This window comes from Rhinatrema bivittatum, chromosome 16, assembly GCF_901001135.1.
Source record: "Rhinatrema bivittatum chromosome 16, aRhiBiv1.1, whole genome shotgun sequence".
Lineage (NCBI taxonomy): Eukaryota > Metazoa > Chordata > Amphibia > Gymnophiona > Rhinatrematidae > Rhinatrema > Rhinatrema bivittatum.
This window is the reverse complement of record NC_042630.1, coordinates 23,701,070-23,725,639: the sequence shown is the minus strand read 5'-3', so window position 1 is coordinate 23,725,639 and position 24,570 is coordinate 23,701,070. Positions and strand designations below refer to the sequence as shown.

At 47.5% G+C, this 24,570-nt stretch overlaps 1 protein-coding gene across 4 annotated transcripts in view; it reads right to left on the bottom strand.

Moving 5' to 3' along the window:
• Positions 1 to 402: 402 nt before the first annotated feature.
• Positions 403 to 24,570, bottom strand: part of INCA1 (inhibitor of CDK, cyclin A1 interacting protein 1) — a 36,378-nt gene continuing 12,210 nt past the window's right edge. For 3 of the 4 annotated variants that reach the window (XM_029580904.1, XM_029580905.1, XM_029580906.1), the window contains exons 3-7: positions 21,489 to 21,593; positions 20,657 to 20,699; positions 17,593 to 17,801; positions 8,683 to 8,887; positions 403 to 2,610 (exon numbers count right to left, since the gene is read on the bottom strand). In XM_029580904.1, the coding sequence (XP_029436764.1) occupies positions 2,446 to 2,610; positions 8,683 to 8,887; positions 17,593 to 17,801; positions 20,657 to 20,699; positions 21,489 to 21,593 (727 nt within the window). In that variant the 3' untranslated portion in view covers positions 403 to 2,445. Of the gene's footprint in view, positions 2,611 to 8,682; positions 8,888 to 17,592; positions 17,802 to 20,656; positions 20,700 to 21,472; positions 21,597 to 24,570 lie in introns of those variants that run through there. The other variant, XM_029580907.1, reaches the window with a different exon arrangement.

The window sequence follows — 24,570 nt, the reverse complement described above, 5'->3', positions numbered from 1 at the left end:
GGATTTCACTGGAAAGTTGTGTTCCCTATCTGTCTGCTGGCAGAGTAGCATAAACCCACGCATCTGGACTGGTATAGCAGGATGATAAGGAAATTTAGCTTTTACATATAAGACTTGCATGCAGTACTCAAATGCTTTACATGTTTGAAACCAGTTCTTAAGATATCTGGACACTATTTACCTAGACAGTCCTTCCAGTTATTTGCTGCTTTATTGTTCAAAATCTATTCTTGCAATGTTTAGAGGGGGAAGGGGGGGGGGGAGGGGAGAGAAGACCCTATGCTTTGCCTCCCTCTTATCAGGTCTGCATCTTCCACCTTCCCACTTCCACAGTGACAGGCGCCTACATCAATTTTACACACTGCTTTCTAACCATCTGAAGGAAGAACAAGATTTCCAGTGCTAAGTAATTTAATTTATTAGAACATGTAATAAATAGCAGATGAAATGTACATTTTCTCTCAGTTGGCAGCTTCAGAATTATCTATTCCTAAGCCTTCTTCTCAGAAGAGATGCTGTTTAATAAGAGAGAAAATGAATTGAACACTGAAAAGAAGGATTTTCCCTGTAAAATAAGTTCTGTTTCTTGATTTTCTTTGTATGCTGCTCCATTGCCCTGCCACAGAGCTACTGTGAAGAACATGAAGATTGTGGAGTTTGCCTATGGCTGATCATGATGGAATTGGGATTGGTGTCTGGGCTCTCCATAGTGCACTGCTTTGACAGTCCCCTATGTATTTCTCTTCTAGGTAGCAGCTCTTGCACTCCCTTTTCTCATAGTTAAATACTGCTCCAGTTTGGTTTCTTTTATGTTTACTTGTAGGGCAGGGTAGAGGGCAGAGGAACTGAATAGAAAAGAAACCGAGGTAGTGGGATGTCCAGTCTGAATGATCTGAGAGCTGAAGAACTACGAAGGAGAAAGAGAGGGAGGAGCAGGCCAGTGAAAAGCAGGGGCAATACACTAAGACACAAAGTGCTGAGGAAAGAGGTGAAGACAGAAGGACAAAAGTAGGGCCAATAAACAGAGAAACAGCAATTGCTGAAAGGAGTAAAGAGGAGAAATGCAGAAGCTATGCACTGATATGGGAACTGCTGAAGAGCAAGAACAAAAAATATAAAAAGGTAAAACAGATGAGCATCCAGATAATACCTGGAAGGAAACTAAAACCAAGAACATTATTTTCTCTCATCCTCAATATGTCCCTTCTGCTTGCTGTATGATGTGCTCTTTCTATACTCAATTTTTTTTTCCGATAATACAGTTGATAAGACAGTCACTGCAGAATGGCAGCTAGTATGGCGGAGGATATACAGTTCAAGAAAGTGCACATCTTGAGCTTTGCATGCAGTTGTCATTGAGCAATACATTAATGCATAAAAATGTGTCCAGGGCCTTGTAAGCAGAGCCAATCTAAGCACAGAGCCAACTGGAAGGGCCCAGTGTTGCACAGTGACTTACATCTGCAGAAGTGAAAACTTTATACAACATTTCTAGAACTAAACATCATAGTAAATAACAGATCGCCACATATTACATGGCCCAGGTAATTGCAACATGCCAGAAGCACAAAAGGAAAGAACAAAGACCTTTTCTAAGAAACTGGAACTACAATTCAATAGATGCACTGGGAGCTAAAACCAGGACTGACTCAGTCTTCTTCCTGAGTACAAGGAGCTATTAGGTCAGCTTACCCACCAGGCAAGAGTTTTTACCCTCCTTGCGTCTGAGTGACCCAGTTCTTGGAGAAAGGCTTGAGGCTGGTCTTGTTTTTTGTCGCACTCTTCCAACGTGCATCCCTAGCGCCTCCTTGGCGGTGGCTGTTAGTGGGGGCTGGGAAAATGGATGCTCAATAAGAGGGTCTGTTTTCCCCCCACCACTGGCACAAGATGCACAGTCTGGATTGTCTTTCTTCTGCGTCTATATTGGGCACCCAGAATTTTTATTTTTTTTTCAAGACTTTTTGTTTTTTTTTCAATCTGCTTCTGTGGTTCTTCCTACTTAGTACTGCAACAATACTAAGTGGAGGAAGCACAGAAATGAGGAATTTTTCTTTTCCAGTGAGCCCTTGAGTGCGGCATACCCTTTACACCGGTCCCGGGCTGGTGGAACATTTGCCACGTTGCATTGGGTACATTGGCTGCACAGGAAATGTTCTGAATCACAGGGATTAGCTAATAGCCTCATCTACATGGGATGAGTGCTATTAGCTATGCGCTCAATTGGCCGTGCGTTTTGGACGCGCTAATCCCCATATTGCATCAGAGGTTATGGATGCCGTGTGCTGACCATAGTGCACAGTATTGCATTGGCCTATTTGTTTTCCCTTTGGATGTCTGTGTGTTCTGCCTGTAGTTTCTGGTTGCCACTGGGTGTGCACTTTGTTAGATCACAGATGTAGGTAGATTATGGCTGAGGTGAGATCATGAAGACTGTGCTCCTTGGTGCTACTCTTCAGGCTGATGTTGAAAGCCCCAGAAACTCTGTGGTGAGAGGCATGCTGGCAAGGATAGGTTGTCTCTATCTACAGAAGCCATCATGTAGATCATGGGCTGCTCTGCTGGGATAGGAAGTTGCTCTTCAGTGCCGAAACCCCACTGGGGATAAAAGAGCTATAATGCAAGACAAATCATTACTGAATTGTTTGAAAGAATTTTTTCCTAGCTGCTTACTCCCCCACATGGCTGGAGTGACTAGGGTTGCTACCTTATCCAGGTCAGCCTAAAAAGATTGATCCATGGGGAGGAGAATAAGCCATTCCCTGTACGTACCAGGATCAGTCCAGACGGTGGGCCATGGCCCCCGTCCAGCAGATGGAGTCAGCCAAGGCTTCGGAGGGTGCTGCCTCATAAACCAGTGCACCCTCCATGAGTCCTCAGTATCTTTCTGACTCCAGCAGATAGGAGTAGGGGAACCTTGGCTTCCCCTGTCTTGGAGAGAGTCTATTCTTTCTTCCTTCGTCTCTTGTGATTTACTTAGATGGATCAAGTTATTTAAAAAAAGGAATCAAGCATAGTGATTTTCTATTGGCTTGCAGACGGGTCTGTCTTTAACTTGTCTAGTTTTCTTTCATTTCTCTCCCCGGTGGGGTAAGTGTTTTGTGATTTTGAATTTTTTCTCCTAGGTTTCTTGCCTCAGCACCTCTGGGGGTGGATGTTGGAGGTTTCAACCTCTCTCCCCCTCGCCGCATCCTGACACGCGGCCCCGAGAAGCGCATTCCCCGGGGCTGCTGGCCGCAGAGAGGTCACATTCCTCTGCTGGCCCTGGTTCAACGGGGTCGGAGGCGAAGCGGATGCGTTTTCCCTCTGCCCGCGGCGTCTTCCCTGCTTCACCGTTGCTCTCCATTCCCCCCCCCCCTTCTCGTCAGCATGCAGAGGGCCTCTGATGTTCGGTGTGTGGGGAACCGGGATCGCGTTTATCCCGCGAGGGGGTGTGCACGCGGTGCCTCCCTGGTGGGGAGGGACGCCTTCCTTCATGCGATCAAGTGTGCCTTTGGAAGCAGAGGCCGGCCCTGATGCCGCTTCGCGCGGGAATGGTGGCCATCTTGGTCCTGGAGCCACTCAAGCAGGAGCCTTCAGGAGATGACAGGGATGATTTTTCGGACATTCCTCCGCTGATTTTGACTCCAGTTCCCCCCCTGGGACCCCTGATATCGCCTGGAGATTTTTCTAATCACCCCCCCACCCGGGTCCTCCTCCGTTCTCCACTGATTTTATTTTACTGATGCACAATGCATACCTGGCAAGGATGGACCAGCCTATGAATCCCTCTGCGGGACCCCCTCCTCCTAAAGCCCCCAGGACAGCGGATACTCCCCTGGGAGCTCAGGACCCAGTGGGGGGGGGCACCGGGGGCCCCTCCAGGGACCTCCCGAGTGCGTTTCACGGTTCCACCTGCAGGAGGGACTGGTACAGCTCCAGATTCGGCTCTGGATGACCCCCTACTTGGCCTGGATGATCCCCTGCTCACCGCACAGATGGAAGGGGATAACCCGAGGGTGCTCCAGATTTTTCAGAGGGACGAGTTAGACACTCTCATTCCTCAGTTTCTTCAAGAGCTGGACATCGAGGCTCCTCAGGATCCACCGGGACCCTCCACCTCGGGTGTCTCCGCCTCAGGCAAGAAGGGAGACCCCAGTCTTGGTGGGTCTACGCCCTCCGTCCAGGGCCTTCCCTACCCATCCCACCTTCCTACAGCTGTTGGCCAGGGAATGGGATACGCCCGAAGCCTCCCTGAAGGTCAGCAGAGCGATGGAAAATTTATACCCTCTTCCCAAGGACTTTATAGATCTTCTTAAGGTTCTGAAGGTGGACTCCGTGGTCTCAGCGGTTACAAAAGCGGACAACTATCCCGGTTACAGGAGGCACAGCCCTGCGGGATCTTCAGGACAGGAAGCTGGAAGTCTACCTCAAAAGGGTATTTGAGGTTTCCGCATTGGGGGTCCGAGCGACCATTTGTAGTTCACTGGCGCAAAGAGTGGGGCTTCGCTGGGTTCATCAACTCCTTACCTCTCAGGACCTACCACCGGAGGAAGCAAGCCAGGCAGACCGCCTAGAGGCTGTCATAGCCTACGGAGCGGATGCCCTATATGATCTCCTATGGGTGCTGGCAAGATCAATGGTTTCGGTGGTCTCGGCGCGACGGCTTCTTTGGCTCTGTGATTGGTCAGCTGATTCCTCCTCCAAGTCCGGCCTGGGATCTCTTCCCTTTAAGGGCAAATTTCTCTTCGGGGAGGATTTGGACCAGATCATCAAGTCACTCGGTGAGAATGCGGTACATCGCCTGCCGGAGGACCGTCCGCGATCTTCGAGATCGTTTAATCCCTCTAGAAGCTGGTCCCGCACACAACACGGTTACCGCAACCCTAGACAGACGATGCCCCGGACTCCCTCTTCCAGATCTCAGTCATGGCCTCGTTCCTTTCGAGGCCGCAGACCACCTAGGGACGGGGTGGCCCAAGGGGTTCCCCCCCCAAGTCCTCTCAATGATGCCAGACTTACCCACTCCTCGGCCCCCAGGATCGGGGGGCGAATCTCTCTCTTCTACGAGGAGTGGGTTCGAATCACCTCGGATCACTGGGTGCTAGACATCCTAAAGCAAGGTTTAGGATGGATTTTGTTCGACCAACAAGGGACAGATTTCTCTTCTCTCCCTGCGGACCACCTCAAAAACAGCTCATTGTAAGGCAGACTCTGGACAGACTCCTGGCTCTCGGGGCCATCCTTCCCGTCCCCTCCGAAGAGGTGGGCTCGGGTCACTATTCAATCTACTTCATGGTCCCCAAGAAGGACGGATCCTTCCATCCAATATTGGATCTCAAGGTGGTAAACAAGTCCCTCAAGGTTCTTCATTTCCGAATGGAGACCTTACGCTCAGTGATCGCGGCGGTGCACCAGGGAGAATTCCTTGCCTCTCTGGATCTGACAGAGGCTTATCTTCACATCCCCTTCCTCCAAGCGCATCAGTGTTTTCTCCGCTTCAAGATCTTGGGACAGCATTTCCAATTCCAAGCTCGCCCTTTTGGCCTTGTGACCGCCCCGCGCATGTTAACGAAGATCATGGTAGTAGTGGCGGCAGCTCTCTGAAGGGAAGGGATACTAGTTCATCTATGTCTGGACGACTGGCTCATTTCGGGCAAAGACACTGTCACAGGGTCATGCAGTGGTCACCCGGGTAGTAAAATTACTCCAATCCCTTGGTTGGGTGGTCAACTTCGCCAAGAGCAGTCTCATTCCTTCACAGTCTTTGGATTTTCTGGGTGCGCGCTTCGACACGGCACGGGGCAAGGTCTTCCTAAGCCCGGACCGGGCCCAGTCGCTCTGGGAACAGATTCAACACTTTGCTTGTCTCCCCTCTCCCACAGCCTGGGATTACCTACAGGTCCTGGGATCCATGGCATCCACTATCGATCTCGTACCATGGGCATTTGCGCCCGTTGCAGAGGGCATTACTCTCTCGCTGGAAACCGGTCTCGCAGGACTACCAGCTCGTTCTCCCTCTCTCCCAGTTCGTCAAAGCCAGCTTGAGCTGGTGGCTAGACCCGCTCCATTTGGCGCAAGGCATGCCCCTGGAAATTCCAGACTTGGTGGTGGTCACTACCGATGCCAACCTGGCCGGTGGGGGGGCAGTGTGCCAAATGAGCTCAGCACAGGGACAGTGGACAAAGACCTAAGCAGCGTGGCCAATCAATCGTCTGGAAATGAGAGCAGTCCGCCTGGCACTCATACGTTTTCTGCCTCTAGTGCGACATCGGGCGGTCAGGATCCTCTCGGACAATGCCACCACAGTAGCATACATCAACCGCCAGGGGGGCACGAGGAGTCAGCATGTCTCGTTGGAAACGGCTCGCTTGATGTCGTGGGCAGAGATTCATTTTTCCTGTCTGGCAGCCTCCCACATTGCGGGCGTGGACAACATTCAGGTGGACTTCCTGAGCAGACAACACTTAGATCCCGGGGAGTGGTCACTCTCCGAAGAGGCGAGGCAGCTCCTCATTCGTCGGTGGGGGGCCCCTCATCTGGATCTCATGGCCACTCTTCATAACACCAAGGCACCGCCTTTCTTCAGTCATAGACGGGAGCATGGCGCAGAAGGCGTGGAAGCGCTGGTTCTTCCCTGGCCATGTCATCTCCTTCTATACGTGTTTCCCCCATGGCCACTAGTGGGCAAAGTCCCTCAGAGAAGAGACCTGCACCAGGGTCTTGTCATTCTGGTGGCCCCGGAATGGCCACGCCGTCCTTGCTTCGCGGACCTAATCAACCTTGCAGTGGACAGCCCTCTGCGCCTGGGACACCTTCCCCATCTACTGCACCAAGGTGCAGTATTTTTCGACCAGGCAGAAAGCTTCTGTCTTGCGGCCTGGCTTTTGAAAGGCGGCGGCTTCGACGCAAAGGATACCCGGAGGCCGCAGTCATGACCCTCCTCAAGGCTAGGAAGACTTCAACCTCTGTCGTGTACGTGCGGGTCTGGAAGGAGTTCGAATCCTGGTGTGCCTCTCACGACGCTCAACCAAGAGCGGCCTCGGTGCCTTCAGATCCTCGAGTTCCTTCAGGAAGGCCTAGAGAAGGGACTCACCTACAACTCCTTCAGTGTACAAGTTTCTGCTCTCGGGTCACTTGTCCACTTGCCTGACCATCTTTCACTTTTCTCTCACCCGGATATCGCCCGCTTCCTTAAGGGGGCGAAACACCTGAGACCTCCAGTCCAGACCCCTTGTCCCTCCTGGAGCCTCAACTTAGTTCTCAGGATCTTGGCCAGTTCTCCCTTCGAACCTCTGCGCGCCGCCACTCTCAAGGATCTCACTCTCAAGCCTGTTTTTCTGGTGGCCATTTGTTCTGCACGCCAGGTCTCAGAACTAAGAGCGCTGTCATGCAGAGAGCCTTATCTCCGTTTTACAGACTCGGAGGGTCTCCTTGCGTACCGTGCCTTCCTTCCTGCCCAAGGTGGTCTCGGCATTTCATCTGAATCAGACGGTAGAACTCCCGTCCTTCTCTGCCAATGAGTCACGGACTCTCCGCAACCTTGATGTCAAGTGCATTCTGATCCGTTACCTGTCGGACCATTTGTTTGTTCTTTGAACTGGACCAAAGAAAGGCTCTAAGGCTACGAAGACAATGATCGCTAGATGGCTCAAGGAGGCTATTGTGGCAGCATACATAGGAGCGGATCGACCACCCCCTTTGAGTATCAAAGCGCACTCCCTTCGATCTCAGGTGGCGTCCTGGGCGTCTCCTTCCAGGAGATCTGCCAGGCGGCGACCTGGAAATCATTGCATACATTTTCAAGGCACTATCGTTTACATCTCCAGTCGCCGGCTTCCGGTTACTTTGGCGACAGGGTCATTCGAGCAGGGCTTTCAGGGGCCCACCCTATGTAGGGAAGCTTTGGTACATGCCACCGTCTGGACTGATCCTGGTATGTACAGGGAAAAGAAAATTATTCCTTACCTGCTAATTTTCGTTCCTGTAGTACCATGGATCAGTCCAGATGCCCTCCCTAACAATTTTTGGGGATTGGGGTTCTCCTGCTCGATCATCCCTACTGACTTCGCTACTCTATTTATTCTAGTCAGGTGTTCATGTTACTCCATTCAGGTTTTCAACTTTACGTTTCTGAGGCTGTTCCACAGTTCTTTTTGCAAGTTCAAGTTGTAGCACCAGTTGCCTTCATTTACATATATTTTTTATCATACTATGGTGTGGTTGGTTAGCTTGATCCATCCTTCTCTGGCTCTGATATTCTCTATACTGAGGACTCACGGAGGGTGCACTGGTTTATATGGCAGCACCCGCGAAGCCTTGTCTGACTCCATCTGCTGGACGGGGGACATAACCCACCGTCTGGACTGATCCATGGTACTACAGGAACGAAAATTAGCAGGTAAGGAATAATTTTCTTTTTTGCCTCAGTGCTTGCACAGAGATGTAGTTCTAGTTGGAGAATTTAATACAACACAGACTAGGACAGGATCATTCTCTTTGGGTTGAGCTGGCTTTGATGGCAACCCTACCCATAGCCTGTCTCTTATCCAATTCTCCATTGTAGTCTGTCTTCCTTCTTTACATTCGCAGTAGCTTACATTCACTTTCCACTCTTCCCTGTAGCATATCTCCCTGTTGTCTGTCCCCCTTCTTTCTTCTGTGACCTATATTCCCTCTTGGCCACAAAGCTTTAAGTAACTCTACCTGTCTGTCGCTTTGAGCAGGTGTGCTTCTGAAAAAGTCACCATCCCCATAGTACAGTGCTGCGGTGTTGGGCTGGAGCAGGCGTGTCAAGAAACCATGGTGCGAGGCATCCTCAACAACCTCACTGGCCACACGAGAGATAACACCCTCTTCAAAACCTTCTGAGCTGCTCTGAGTATAACCTCCCCAGTGCAGCCTCTTCAACCTGCACAGCATCCAGACAAAAAAATATCACTCATACAGCACAAATACATCAATCACACCATAAGCACCATACAAGGTGCCTTGCTCTTATAGCAGCATTATTCCTGGAGAAACAAATTATTTGCAGGATGTGACACCTTCTACTGGACCAAGAAGAATTATCCAGACATTGCTGAATATGAGTTTCCAAGACCACAAAGGGTTCCTTCTTTAGAAGCTTTCTGCAACCCTTCTTCACCCACCTGCCAAAGATCTGTGTAGCTTGGAAGTTCAGGTACATCATCATCTCTGGTTAATTCTTATGTTGGACCAATAGAAGGCTGCAAAGATTCCAGTCAATATAAAGGAAAATTAGTTTCTTACCTGATAATTTTCGTTCCTGTAGTACCACGGATCAGTCCAGACTGCTGGGTTTTGCCCCCCCAGCAGATAGAGACAGAAATGTTTTACAAACAAAAACTCTGCCTTATATAGGAGTGTGCCACCTATAGTCCGGCAGTATTTCGTAATGACAAAGCATGATGGCTCCCACAAGATACCATAACTATATACACTAGCTCTTGAACTAGAAAAATAACAACTGGGTCACTGAACCCCAGTAAGATCTGAACCTGTAGAACCTCTCAAGGTTAATTAACCAAATCTCTGTAGAAAGAAAAGGGAAGAAACGAGATGACTCTCCCTCACTTGCATAACTCTGTATAGGCGGGACTCTGGACTGATCCGTGCTCCTACAGGAACGAAAACTACCAGGTAAAAAACATTTTCCTTTCCCTGTACGTACCCGGATCAGTCCAGACTGCTGGGATGTACCATAGCTGTTCTTACCTGGGATGGGATCCAGAGAGGCCCACTCACAGCACACCTTCTCTGAATCCTCCCGATTCTGCAGCTTGCACATCAAATCTGTAATGCCTTGCGAAAGTATGCAGTGACTTCCATGTTGCCGCCCTACAGATCTCCTGTGGAGAAACTAAATGACTCTCCGCCCAGGACACCGCTTGCAACCTAGTAGAATGAGCCCAGAGACAGACCGGAAGATTCCAGCCCCATAGCAAATAAGATGAGCTGATAGCCTCTTTCATCCATCGGGCAATGGTAGCTTTTGAGGCCATGTGACCCCGTCAAGGATCATTCCATAGCACAAAAAGATGGTTCGACATACGAAACTCATTTGTGACCTCCAAATATCGCAGTAACACCCTTCAAACATCCAGCTTCCGCAAATCTCTGGATAAAGGATCTGACCGGTCTAGATCCACGAAAGCTGGAAGCTCCACGGACTGGTTGACATGAAAAGAAGATACCACCTTTGGCAGAAAAGAAGGAACCGTCCGGATAGAAACCCCCGAATTGGAGATCCTCAAAAAAGGTTCCCAGCAGGAAAGAGCTTGAAGTTCCGACACTCTCCAAGCCGAAGTAATGGCGACCAAAAAAATCACCTTCAACGTAAGATCCTTCAGTTTCGCCCTCTTTAAAGGATCAAAAGGCACTGCACACAAGGTCGTAAGCACCAAGTTCAGACTCCAAGAAGGACAAGGCTGTTTGACCGGGGGACGCAAATACTTCGCTGCTCGAAGGAACCGCGCTACATCCGGATGCGTCGCCTTGCACTGCCCCATGCAAACAACCAAGGGCTGCTACCTAAACACATAAGGACCTACATGATAAACCCTTGGACAGGCCCTTTTGAAGAAAACACAATATCGGGCACTGAAACTTGGGTTGGCGAAACGCCTCGTTCTAGACACCAGGCTTCAAAAACCTTCCACACCCTAACGTACGCAATATTAGTGGAAGTTTTACGTGAGCAGAGGAGAGTAGAACTACCGCTGGAGAATAACCCTTGTCACTTAGATGGCGCCGTTCAAAAGCCATGCCGCTAGACAGAAGCGATCGACTTCTTCCAAACAAACAGGTCCTTGGTGAAGTAAATCTGGGAGTTCTGGAAACTGTAGCGAACTTGCCTCCGCTAGATTGAGAAGGTCCGCAAACCAAGGGTGCCTCGGCCATTCCAGCACTACTAGAATTACTCGCACTCAATGTTGCTCTATCCGGCGGAGTACCTTGCCGATTAATGGCCAGGGTGGAAATATGTACAGAAGAACATCGACGGGCCAGGGTATCTACCCCTTCCGCTTCTGTCTCTCGTCGGCGAGAGTAGAACCTCGGAGTTTTGGTGTTCAGAAAAGTTGCCATGAGATCCATGTTGAGTCTGCCCCACGCTACGCATATGCGCTGAAAAGCAATTTCCATTCTCCGGGATCGAGATGGTGCCGGCTGAGAAAATCCGCTTGCACGTTGTCCACATGTGAGACGCCGCGATACTGATTAAGTGCTGTTCCGCCCAGCTGATCAACTGACTCGCTTCCACAGCCACCGGGTGGCTCCTGGTTCCTCCTTGGCGGTTGATGTACGACACTGTGGTCGCATTGTCCGACAACACTTGGACCGCTCTTCCTCGCAGAAGCGGACAGAATTCTTGTAACGCTAACCGTACTGCTAGAGTCTCCAACCGATTGATCAACCACAGAGATTCTTCAGGAGACCATAGACCCTGTACTGATCTCCTTTGACACACCGCTCCCCAGCCAGAGAGGCTGGCGTCTGTGGTGACCACTGTCCATTCGGGAACTTCCAGGGGAACCTCCCACGATAGATTGTCTGTCACCAGCCACCACGCTAGACTGTCCTGTGCCTCTTCTGTAAGAGGCAAAGGGAGAAAGAACAGTTCGGACACTGGGTTCCAACAGGACAGTAATGCGTACTGCAAGGGCCGCATATGAGCAAACGCCCATGGCACCAGCTCTAATGTTGAGGTCATGGACCAGAGAACCTGTAGATAATCTCGGACCCTGGGAATTCTCTTGAGTAACAAGTCTCGCACCTGAGCTTGAACTTGGAGATGCACTCCATGGTAAGAAAGACTCGTCCCTTCCGAGTGCCGAACTGCGCTCCCAAATATTCCAAGGACTGAGAGGGTACGAGCTTGCTCTTGGAGAGATTGACTACCCAGCCCAGCGACTGAAGAAGATGTAGCACTCTGCAAATCGCATCCCTGACTAGTGCTTCTGACTTTGCTCGAATCAGCCAGTCGTCTAAGTAGGGATGGACCAGGAGACCTTCCCTCCGGAGATGAGCCACCATCACCACCAACACCTTGGTGAATGTCCGGGGAGCGGTCGCCAGACCGAAGGGTAGAGCCCGAAACTAAAAGTGCTGGCCCAGAACGCAGAACCCGTTGGTGGTCTGGACGGATACTTATGTGCAGGTAAGCCTCCATCAGATCCAGCGATGCTAGAAATTCTCCCTGCCTTACCGAAGCAATGACCGACCGAAGAGTTTCCATGCGAAACAGAGAAACCTTTAGACATTTGTTCACGTTCTTGAGGTCTAGAATGGGACGAAAGGACCCTTCTTTCTTTGGCACCACGAAGTAAATGGAGAAACGACCCCTTCCTTGTGCCTCCGGAGGGACGGGAATGATGGCTCGTAACTGGAGTAGCCACTGAAATGTCTCCCGTACTGCTGCTCTTTTTGTGGCATACCCGCAGGGAGAGACGAGAAACTGATCTCGGGGCCGCCGTGCAAAATCTAAAGTGTAGCCTTGTTTTATCACGGACAGCACCCACTGATCCGTAGTCACTTTGGTCCACTCCTCGAAAAACAGGGCCAGTCTGCCCCCAACTTCCAGCACCGAGGAGTGGACTGGCGCCCCTTCATTGAGAAGATTTGGGTCCTGAGGAAGGCTGAACCGCCCCAGGGCTGCTGAATCTTCAGCCCCTAAAAGGCTGGGACCAGGTTTGCTGTTTCGCTGGAATGGAATAAAAGGAAGAGGTGGGCGACTTTGTCGGTCGATACCGCCGATTCCCTCTGAATCTGGCGCGAGACGAAAAGGAACCTCGTGAGCAAGGTCTGTCCTCCAGTAAACGATGCACCTTATTCTCTCCCAGGGACTGAATCATATCTTGCAAGACCTTTCCAAAGAGCAGCTTACCCTTAAAAGGCAATGACCCCAGTTGAGCCTTAGATGACACGTCCGCTGACCAGTTTATAACCACAGGAGCCTGCGAGCAGAGACCGCCACCACCATGGACCTAGCTGACGTCCGTAAAAGGTCGTGGAAGGCATCAGCACAGTAAGCCACCGAGGATTCCAAACAGTTCGCCTCAGCGGCTTCCTCGTCCAAGAAGCCCGCATTAGCTTGCAATTGCTGCACCCAGCGGAGCCCCGCTCTCTCAGCAAAATTACTGCAAATGGCCGCCCGAACTCCCATGGCAGAGACCTCAAAAATCCGTTTGAGCTGTACCTCCAACTTTCTGTCCTGTAGGTCTTTGAGCGCCGTCGCTCCTGTGACGGGAATCGTGGTTTTCTTGGTGACAGCGGACACCGTCATGACCACCTTAGGTATCCGCAGCATCTCTAAGGCATCCTCTGGCAGAGGATATAACTTATCCATGGCCTTACTGACTTTCAAGCCAAGATCCGGGGTATCCCATTCCCAAAACAACAAATCCGTAGCCGAGAAATGAAAGGGAAAAGCTGTAGCGGGACCTCTCAGGCCCAACAAAACAGGATCCATCTTACCGTGTTTGGATTCCTCAGGAGGGCTGTCGATATCCAGCTCAGAGAGTGTAGCTGGAATAAGAGGTGCCAATTCGTCCTTACGAAAGAGGCGGACCACCTTAGGGTCATCCCCCTCCGCAGCCTGGGATCCCCTCTCCGCCTGTGGCGGGTCTGGATCCAGGTCATCCGTTCCCTGCGGGATCTGGGGTTGGGAATCCAGATCCCCAAGATCTGAGTCTGGTTCGGAAGAATCTGTATCCCCCTACTAACCCCTAGTGCGGAGGAGACGCTTAGGCTTGACAGGCCCTGCACCCTTATGAGACTTTGCGCGCTTGTACGCCCGGGCCTTATTCCCTAAGGAGTCAAGCTTACCCCCTTCAATCAGCTTGCCTGCTTTCTGTGCCTTAAAGGCTTTATGTAGGAAAATAATGAAGGAGGACTCAGAGGAGGTATCAGAAGTCCCCTCAGGACTAACCTCTGGGTCAGGAGAGACAGGCTGCAGCGATTCCCTGTCCTCAGGGAGCCGCGGTTGAGGAGAGAGTTGAGGAGGAAGACACCCCTCCCCCATGGCTGCCTGAGTAGCAGGGCAGAACGAGTGCAAAATGGCCTCCATTCACGCGCTTAAAAGAAAAGGATCCTGTGCAAGCTGAGCAGCTCCTGCAGGCATCGAAGGGACTCACGGTAACCTGCTTTTTTGTACTTTGTTCACCGCCCCTGCACCAGAGGATCCCTCTCCCCCTGGTAAACATTGGGAGCACAAATTCTCCCGGGAGAGCCATGAGCGACACGCGGCCAACCGCAGCATCGGGGGAGGCCAGAAGAAAGAAAAATTTCAGTAGAAAGCCAAAAGTAAGCTCCCCGAAGCCTAAAAACACGGCGAAACCCCCCCCTCCTCCCCGCGATGAGGGCGAGAGAGGGAGAGACGGCCCGAACAAAGTGAAAGCAAAGAAAAAGTTCAATTTTTTTTTTAAGGTGAAAATTGCCTACCGTGGTCCAGGGTGCTGATCTTCTTTGGGTGGAGTGAGCCGGGCTCCCCGGTATCGCACCCACGCTGCCTCAAATGATAAATAGGGTCCTCAACCCTCGTTGGCAGCGGCCTCAAACCAGCAGGGGATGGCCCTCTCAGAGCCTGCCAACCCTCTGGGAGGCGGACCACAGGAAAAAACTCTAAAAGCAAACAAAAAAAAACAAAACAGCAGCATAAAGAGCCAAACTCTTAATTCCAAATTGACAAAAAAATTCACAACTAATCTGACTAAATCTACCCCAAAATTAAGACTCTGACCAGACTGTAGGTTTTGCACCTCCACCATCTGCTAGAGATAGAGAAATACTGCCGGACTGTAGGTGGCACTCTCCTATATAAGGCGGAGTTTTTGTTTGTCTCTATCTGCTAGAAGGGGGGCAAAACCCAGCAGTCTGAACTGATCCGGGTACGTACACGGAAAGGGCAGCTATACCTTGTGAAGATCTGCAGCCTTATTTGACATATACATTGCTCCTATCTGCTCTCTTCTTTCTACTTTAGGCCTTTCTTACTGTCTCTATGCTGATGATATACAGTTCTACTTCTCGCTTAAGCATAATTGACATTCTACCTCTCTATTCATAACCCTCTGTCTATCTTCTATCAGTGCAGGCCTAACTTACAACAAGCTCTGCCTAAATTTATCAAAGACAGAGATCATGATTCTGGGTCACTCTGCCCCTTCTGATATGCCCCGTACTTTCTCCTTTGACAATTCTACGCTTCAAATCTCTCACACTGCATGGAATCTGGGGGTCATTTTTGACCACAGACTAGACATGAAATCTCACATCAAATCTGTTATACAAACATCATACTTCAAGCTACAACTTCTTCGACACATTAAACCTCTTCTTGAACCGTATGATTTTCACACTGTTCTTCAATCACTAGTACTTGCTGGATTAAATTATTGTAACTCCTTATATGTCGGTCTCCTTAGAATACTATCAGACCATGTCAACTTATTCAAAATTCTGCTGCTCGTCTACTCACAAATACAAAACTACATGACCATATTACTCCAGTGCTACATTCCCTACACTGGCTGCCAGTCCAGTGGCATATAACATAAAATATCATCCATTTTACACAATCTAATCAATATAGATAAATGGACTCTGACTGATGTGCCGCAAATGCGCAGTAGAGAGCAGCTCTGACCAACATGGCGCGCATGCACAGCATATTGATGAATGAATGTGTCGGATGTGCCGGACAGCTCGGCTGAATCAAACCAATTACAACAGATCGTGACCGCCATGCTGGGGGGAGGAGGACTCACCAAAGGTGAAGCGATGCTGCGGCAGAGACAATGCAGGAAGCTGGTGAGACAGGGGTGGTTTCTCTTGGGCAAACAAACATCTCGCCCGTTTTAACGGGCTCAACGGCTTGTATATAATATTACCAGCCCTTGGTTGCTTTCAAGCTTGCATTTCTATATCCCTTCTCATAATTTAAGATCTTCAAATCAACATCTACTGGAAATTCATTCTTCTAAACACACCAGATTAGCAGTTACATGGGATTGAGCTTTCTCAATTGCGGGCCTACCATCTGGACCTCGTGTCCCCTATTCATCAGTACCCAGTGCCAAGAAATTTAGGAAAGCCTTGCAAACCTACTTATTCAGGCACTCCAGGACCCGAACAAGCCCTCATTTTCTTAGCCCTGCCTTAGTCCCCTTTGTCCAGCATCACTTGTTAATTCTTCTTTAGATACTATCCAGACCAGTCTGATTATTATTTTGTATAGCTTGCAGTGCCTAAGTCATATTTTTTCTTTGTTTTTATGTACTTCATATTAACTTGTTTCTTTGTTTTTATTGTAATCCACCCCGAACGCTGGAGGGTTCTTTCAAATAAATAAACAAACAAGTAAAAAAAGAATTAAATAGGCAAATAAATAAATAATTCTAACTCTGATGTGCTGTTCCACAATGTTGATTCTGTTGGAATCTTTATTGTATAATTAGAAAGAGACACTCATACTGTTGTTTTGTTGTGGAGTTTATTAATAAACGAATTATAAAAAATAAAAAAAACCTATCTGGCCATACTGTTGAATATAAAGGCTAAGTTAGAGCTAACTAGATAAATAGCTGAATAAGGACCTCCTCGTGTCCAGTAATGGTCATATAGATTTAGCAGACATGGTGGCTTCTATTGGGTTCAGGGATTCAACATGCCTGGGTCCAAACCCAATATACTGACTCTCCCAGGGTCAACAGTAAAAGCCCTGGCCTGGCAGAAGGAGGAACCTGCCCTATACCCTCTTTCCAGCAGCACAAAGGGGGGCCCTGTGAAGGAGCAAGCACTCCCTCTGAATCGACTGACAGAAGAACAGCTCTTGAGGATCGAGTAGGCAGGGAGAAAAGGAGCAGGTGAAGGATCCGAGTGATGCAGCTACACTCTGCTCTCCTAGAAAACTCTTCTTTGCTTTAGGAAAGGAGTCAATGAAAAGTCTCCTATAAAGCTGCTGCCTAAATCTTGTGCGAGCCAGATAAGGCAAATCTTACTTTACAAGAAAGAAGGGATTTCTTCCCAGGTTCAAGAAACACCTTTCCTTGGTGAAGTGCTTTAGATAAATCCTGGCAGGGCTCTCTTGTTCTAGCAGCAGCAAGCTCTACAGGTTCTTACACTTTGTTTAAATATCCAGTGCTTTTTCTACCCAGTGCTCTCATTATGTTTAAGAGTCTTGTGCTTTCACTGGGATTAAATGCCGATTCTGGATAGCAATCTGAAAGCCTCGCTACCCAAAGTCTGTAAGACCCTAGCTAGGAACCAGACAGCAAATCTGATTTCTCAAGGCTGGGGAACTGACAGTATTTCCTTGAGTTTTGCCTTCTAATAAAATTGCCTTGCTTCTTACACCCTTGGCTACATGTCTTGTACTTGTCAGTCCCTTGGCTCCCTCCCAGACTTGACAGGAGCAGCAGAACCAGGTGCACCAGCCCGATGGCTGCCACAGCAGCAACAGCCTGCACGAGTACACTAGCCATACCCCTATAGCCCGTGCTCACAATTTAAAGAGGAAGCATATGTAAGGAATAAGGGGGCAGCTGTGGACACATTAATTGAACCCAAAACTGGACATGAAGGTTGACTGCCTACTGATCGATGTTGCGCTGTCTCCTTTTCAGCTCTTCTAAATGGTTAAAGGCTGCTGTCACCGAGCCATTCTGCAAGTATCGCCTCTTCTGCCGGCTCCTCTTCTTCCCACATAGCTCTTTGGGGGAGGGAAGCCTCTCCGATGCAGACAATACCTGTAGAGACACTGTGCTTAGCTGATCATCTGGCCTGTGCACTACATGGCTGGACATCTAGAATGGAAAAGAGAGAAGGGTGGATTTTTTTTAGAACCGTAGCCTGGTTTGTCAAGGCTTTTCTCCTATTCTGTATCTAAGAGTAGAATCCTTGATATGAACATAAGAATTTCCAAACTGGATCACACAAAGGAGATTTTTGGACTTACCTGATCATTTCCTTTCCTAGAATTCTGTTACATCAGTAAAGAGAAGTGGGTATTTTCCCTGTCCGTACCCAGTTCAAGCCAGACTCCTGGGTTTTGCCTCCCCTCCAGCAGATGGAGACAGATAAAGTTTTGACAAACTCTGCCTTATATACCAAGGTGCCACCCACAGTCTGCCAGTATTAATCTGTCTGCAGCAGATGGTGGGGATGCACCACTCACAGTCTGTACTGATTCTTTCTTTTAAAAAAAACAAACAAAAAAAAAAAACCTAGAAGAGACAGGATTAGTTTGTTAGGATTTTATTAAGTTGATTAAAAACAAAAAAGGGGGGGGAGGAGCAACAAGTGCAAGGAGCCCGTCCTTCAGCCTCCCAGGGGATTGGCAAGTCCTGAGGGGACCATCCCCCTTGGTTTTAGAGGCAGCTGGGGCTCAGGGTTGAGGGCCATTCTTACAGCTCAGCTGGGGGTGATACCGGGGAGCCCGGATCACTCACCCCAACAGGACCTGGACCCGCATACTGCCGGACAGGTTGGTTAGAAAATAAATAAATATCTAAAAGCTCTTGGCGGGTTTCAGGGCTCTCCTTTCCCTTTGCTGCTGCGGCGGTCGATCAGCGCAGAGCACCGTTGTGTTCTCAGTTTTGTAAATTTAAACCTAACACTACATACTAGGCTTTGCACCTCCACCATCTGCTGGAGACAGAAAAATACTGACAGACACTAGGTGGCACCTCAGGGGTATAGGACAGAGTCCACGAAGTCTTTTCCTGTCTCCATCTGCTGGAGGGGAGGCAAAACCCAGCTGTCCTGGACTGATCCGGGTACATACAGGGAACTCACTATTGCTGTTTAGGCAAGTCACTTTACCCTCCATTGCCTCACGTACACATTTTTTAGGACCTCATTTACTAAGCATTTTTCCCATAGACACAGAGTAGCAGAAAAACCTTAGTTAATCAGGCCCTTAGATTGTAAGCCCTCTGGGGATAGGGAAATACCTTCGGTACCTGAGTGTAATTCACTTTGAAGTACCAAAAGGCGGAATATAAATAAATAAATAAATGTGTTAAAATTCGGGTCTTCTTTTTGACAAAAATAAAATCTGTAATAAACCATAGAATCACCCAATAAAACAGTACAGCCAAAACGTCCCACGTGGGTCTAGGACAGATATAGCAGGATTCAAGGAAAGGAAATTATTAGGGTAAGTCAAATTTCTCCTTCCTTATCATTCTGCTACCACAGTCCAGATGACTGAAAAGTACCCAAGCCAAATTACTGTGATTGGGTTTAAATTAGGGCCACTCTAAGAATGCTAGCCCCTAAAAACACATAATTCCTGGCATGTACATCCAGCCTTCATTGTTTAGTAAAATAATGTAATGAAGACCAATGGTGGCTCTTCAAGAGTGAGTACTGAAGTTTCTGCCCAAGAAGAGTCTTAAGCTTTTGTTAAATTCACATGAAGAACCTCCACAATAGGTAAGCTGAAGATCTCTTTAATCCATCTAGCCAAAGATGTTTTAGAAGTTGCTTTGCCTTTACACAATCCAGCAAATAACACAAGCAATGATTTATGGAACGGATTCATAACTTCCAGAACAAACATCCAGTAAGCAAATTGACCATTTAGCTCTACACGCTGTCTTCTATCTTTTAACCAGTTTTCAATCCACAACAGAACATTGCCTTCTATCCCATGACTTTTTAATTTCAAGAATCTCTCATGAGGTACTTTGTCGAATGCTTTCTGAAAATCCAGATAAACTATAATCAACTGGCTCACCTTATCCACATGTTTATTCGTGCCTTCAAAAAATGTAGCTAATTGGTGAGGCAAGACTTCCCTTGGCTAAATCCATGTTGGCTTTGTCCATTTAAATTATACCTATCTATATGCTCAGTAATTTTGTTTTTTAGTATAATTTCAACTATTTTTCATGGCACTAACATCAGGCTCACTGATCTGTAGTTTTCCAGATCACCCTGGAACCTTTTTTAAAAACTGGGGTTCCATTGGCCACCCTCCAATCTTCAGGTACCATAGCTGATTTTAATGATAGTTCACAGATTACTTTTTTTTTTTTTTTTTTTGTCAAAATAGTTTTTATTGAGTCAAGAGCAACGATCAGGCCACAAAACAAGCAAAACAGCTCCACACCAGCCTCAGAGGTACAAGGGAAAATACCAAGTATAAACAAAACCCTCTCAAAACAGCATTTTCCAGTAATGGTAAACAGTGTACACAAACAGTAACGTACCGACCGCTGACCCGTGACCCCTATTGCCTTTTCCTTATTTTCCCCCACCACAAACCCCGAATCAGCAGTATCAAGACCCCCCTCCCTCCTGAACAAAACCCGCCGTGTAGAGCTTACTCTGCTCCCTACATGACTCCCGCCACCTATCCCCCCCTCCCATCCATCTCCACCCCATACACAGATTACTAATAATAGGTCTGCAATTTCATTTTACAGTTCTTTCTCTTCCTTTAGGTAAACATCCTTTTATCGCTAGCATTTTAATTTTCTATCTGAACTTTTGAATTAAAGGTTCCTTTAGATAAAGCAGAACTGATTAATAACACTGCTCTGATCCTGTAATTCCCAGATTGACTGAAGCCTGATTCCAGCACCTGAGATGTGTAGCTACAGGTTTATAGCATGTGTCCTACTGTGCCTTGCTGCTGTAGCATAGAACATACCAGTGAGGGTGATGCTTCGTTGTACTCCTCCATCCAGTGCATGCTAGAAAACAGGAAGAATTCAATTATAGGTTATAAAGATATCCACAGCTGTACTATCAAGAAACTGATTTCAAAGGAAACCATCCCCCCAGTGCAACTAAAAATAATGCTGGCTACTTACTTCTCCACATCTGTAACAATCAGCTTTCATTTTAAAAAATAATAAAAGAAAGTACAGTAACCATGACTGAAAATATGGTAGAGTTGGTAGCATAATGGTTCACATGCAAGCAGGTCTATGGGGATACAGGTACCTACAATATGTATAATTGTTGACTTCAGGTAAAGGAAAATTGGTTTTTACCTGCTAATTTTTGTTCCTGTAGTACCACGGATCAGTCCAGACTCCTGGTGGGGAGGCAAAACCCAGGACTCTGGACTGATCCAGAAACGTACAGGGAAAGGCGGTTTATAAAACCCATGAAATAAATAAATAAAATGTTAGATATTCAAGTGGACAATGATGAATAAGGATTGCAGTTCTGGAAGTAGATGAGTATGTGAAAAAAAAAAAAAAAAAAAAGACCGTGCAGGAGATTATTTTTTAAAAAGTCAAGCTTAGTGAAAGATATAAATGTGATCAAAACCAGGCTCCTCTCCCTATCTCTGCCTCCCACTCTCTGCAGAGATATTGTTAGAAGCCACCCATGTGCTGCTTGTTAATGAGACACAAGCACAGAAAGCTTACATAACAGGCTGAAAAATGTCTGACTACAAGAGAAAGAGAGAGGAGTGAGGTAGCTGTGCCATGCCAGGGACTGGCACACTACCTACCCTGATTCCTGGTTACCTGGGCTGTTGGCTGAGTCTGTCCCAGAACTCACACTGGCTTGTGAGAAAAGTGACATCCATGTTCCCAGCTCTTGCGTTGCATCTGCTCACCATCTGTGATCGCCTGGTGGGGGAAAGGACAGGGAAGAATCCACATTCAGATCTACAGTTAAATGACGACTTGAAAAAAATATAATGGACTTTGCATCACAACAAGTGCCAGTTACAGCAATGCCAGATTTGTTTTCAAAATCATCCTGAGGTGTAAGTTACAGGCAAAATTAAAGTATAAAAGAAGTGCAAGAAGCTTGCAACTCAGATTTTTGCAGTTATGCGTATAATGAAAGGTCAACAAACAAAAAAAAGAATGTGCTATTTTTTATGGGAGAAATTTGATATATTTCAGGTCAAAACAAAATCAGAGGTTCTCTGGTCTGAAAGTCCAAATCCAAGTTCCTCAAAACTTAAGAGAGCCCCAGACCCAGGATCCCTGGGTCAGTGGCCTCAAGATACTCAAGTCAGGGATCCAGGACCCCTGAACGACTGATCCAAGGCCTCCAGATCAAGGTATTTAGCCTAAGAATCCCGGGTGCAGTGATAGAGGGTCAGAAGGTCTCTGGCCAGAGGGACCTAGGTTTGAGGCTCTGAAGTCCTAGGGTCCAGGTCCAGACTCCTAGACCAGAAACCCTTGATTTTTTAACACTGTTAAATTATTCTTACCTGATTGTTTCCTTTCTTTAAGCCCTTCTAAACCAGTCCACTACACTTGAGATTTCCCTGCTCCTCCGCTGCTGGAAACAGAGGGCAGGCCCCCCTTCTTGACTTCATTTTTCATCATAAAAGGGGGGGAGTGGATATAGGCCTTGCCAATAGCCTCTTGCCAAAACAATCAGACAAGAACCCAACTCTGTGCCCTTATTTCCTTTTTGTTTTTGATCCCTTGAGGTAGCTCTTCACCCTCCTTAAGGGAGGGCGAAGAGGGAAGAGAAAAAGGAGGAATAGATGGAACAAGTGTGGCTCCTAGCATGCTTCAAATCATGGCCCCTGTTTTTCTGGATGAGTCCAGCAGGGCTCAAAGAAAGAAAATTATCAGGTAAGAATAATTTAACCTTCCTTTTTACCTGCTAGACCACTTGGAAGAAATAAAAGCTACAAGCTAGACAGGGCGGGAGAAAGACAGGGCTGCTTTGAGAACCTCAAGGTGCAGCGAAAGCTTCTAACAAACTATTTACTGACAAGATGGAGTTGTCTCAGAAAGCAGCATGGTATGTTTGATCATTGTTTCTCTGAAGCAAGAACAAAGACAAAGGAGGACTCTTTTTCTAAAAAAAAAAAAAAAAAATGGCTTAGCGTCAGCAAGTCTCTTCTTTATGGCTCCTCCTCACTGTCCAAGCCTGTGAACTTATCAGGAGATGTTTTTCAGAAAGCTATATGGTGAATGTTCAACAGCCCATAAGTTGATCATGTGGACCAATCACACAGTGGATCTTGAAATTAAACTAATTTGCATTAATTAACTGAGAACCGCAAATTAAAGCCTTTAAAACAGGTGAGAACAAAAGAATCTGGGGGCCATGTGTAGCAACAGGAACAGACGGACAGACTTTCAGATACCTGAAAGGTATTAATGATGCACAAACCGTATACCTTTTCCGCTGGAAAAGAAACTGTATAACTAGGGGTCACATATAAAACTCCCAGAGTGGGGGACTCAGAACCAATATCAGGAAATATATTTTCATGGAGAGGGTGGTGAATGCCAACAGAGGTGGTGAGGATGAAAATAGTAAATGAATTTAAAAGGGCATGGGATAAACATTACAGTACGCTAAAGGCTTGATGTTGGTAAAGGAGAAAAGGGGTAACCTATGTTAATTTTAGGTGTAACATTTCTGCATGGAGATACCTTGCACAGAGCAGCAGTTACTACCATTACCAGAAGACATGGGGGTAACCTGCAAGGCATGACCTTGGTCATCAACTCTTCGACTCCTAACTGAGATGGGTTCTTGACCAGCCAATTGTTCAGCTAGGGATGGAAACTCAGCCCCAGTTTGTGTAAGTGTGCCGCCACCATGGCCAGGCATTTTGTAAAGAAATGTGGGGCAGGTGCCAGCCCAAATGACAGAATGTGATACTGGAGGTGACAGTCTCTCACTATTAATTGATTGACTGCTTTTCTATTCCGACATTCAATCGAGATATCACATCGGTTTACGTATAACTAAACATAGAAGGCAAGCTCTGCTTATTTTTACATTGTAACATGGTAACCAGTATAAACGAAGAAGAGAAAACAAACATTGCAACTTGGGAAAAAATCAGAGATATTTCCTGTGACCAGGAACAATATCTACTTGAGTATAAGCATCCTTGAGAGAGAGAAAATAGCCAGTCCCTTTTCTGAAGAAAGAGGATTAAGGCGCCCAGGGAAACCATCTTGAAATTTTCTCTTTAGATGAATTTGTTCAAGGTTCTTAGATCTAGATTGGGAAGGAGTCCCCTGTTTTTTTGGAATTAGGAAATATTTGGAGTAAAACCCCTGCCCTCGTGGAACAGGCTCGACCACTCTGGCCTTCAACAGGGAGGAGAGCTCCATTAGAAGCAGTTCCTAATGCATCAACTGATTCCAACTGGGATCTGCGTGCCAATTCAGAGGAGAAGCCATAGGTTTATTCTCTACCCTCTTCTGATGATGCTGACTTGGGAGAGGATGTGGATGAGACGACTTGAGATCACTGTTTCATGACAGTAGGCAGGTGATCTCTCTCTACATTTTTGTTACAGAATGGATATAAAGTACTATTGGTACCTCTCCCCTGAACGCCTGCATAAACTGTATCCTACTCTAGACAACAAATGCTGGTGTCTTTTTGGGAGTGTAGGGTTCTTCTTCCATATATGGTGGAGTCGCACTGAGGCCAGTAAATACAGGAAAGAGGTGATAGTATAGGCCTCCTCTGTTCTGGGGATCCCTATTTTGTCGATTGTGATTCTAAATATTTTCTATTGAATGTTCCAGCTCCCAATTTGAGGTCCTTGAACATGCCTTATTTATGCAAATATTGGTGGCTGCAAAGTGTGACCTAGCTTCTGGGTGG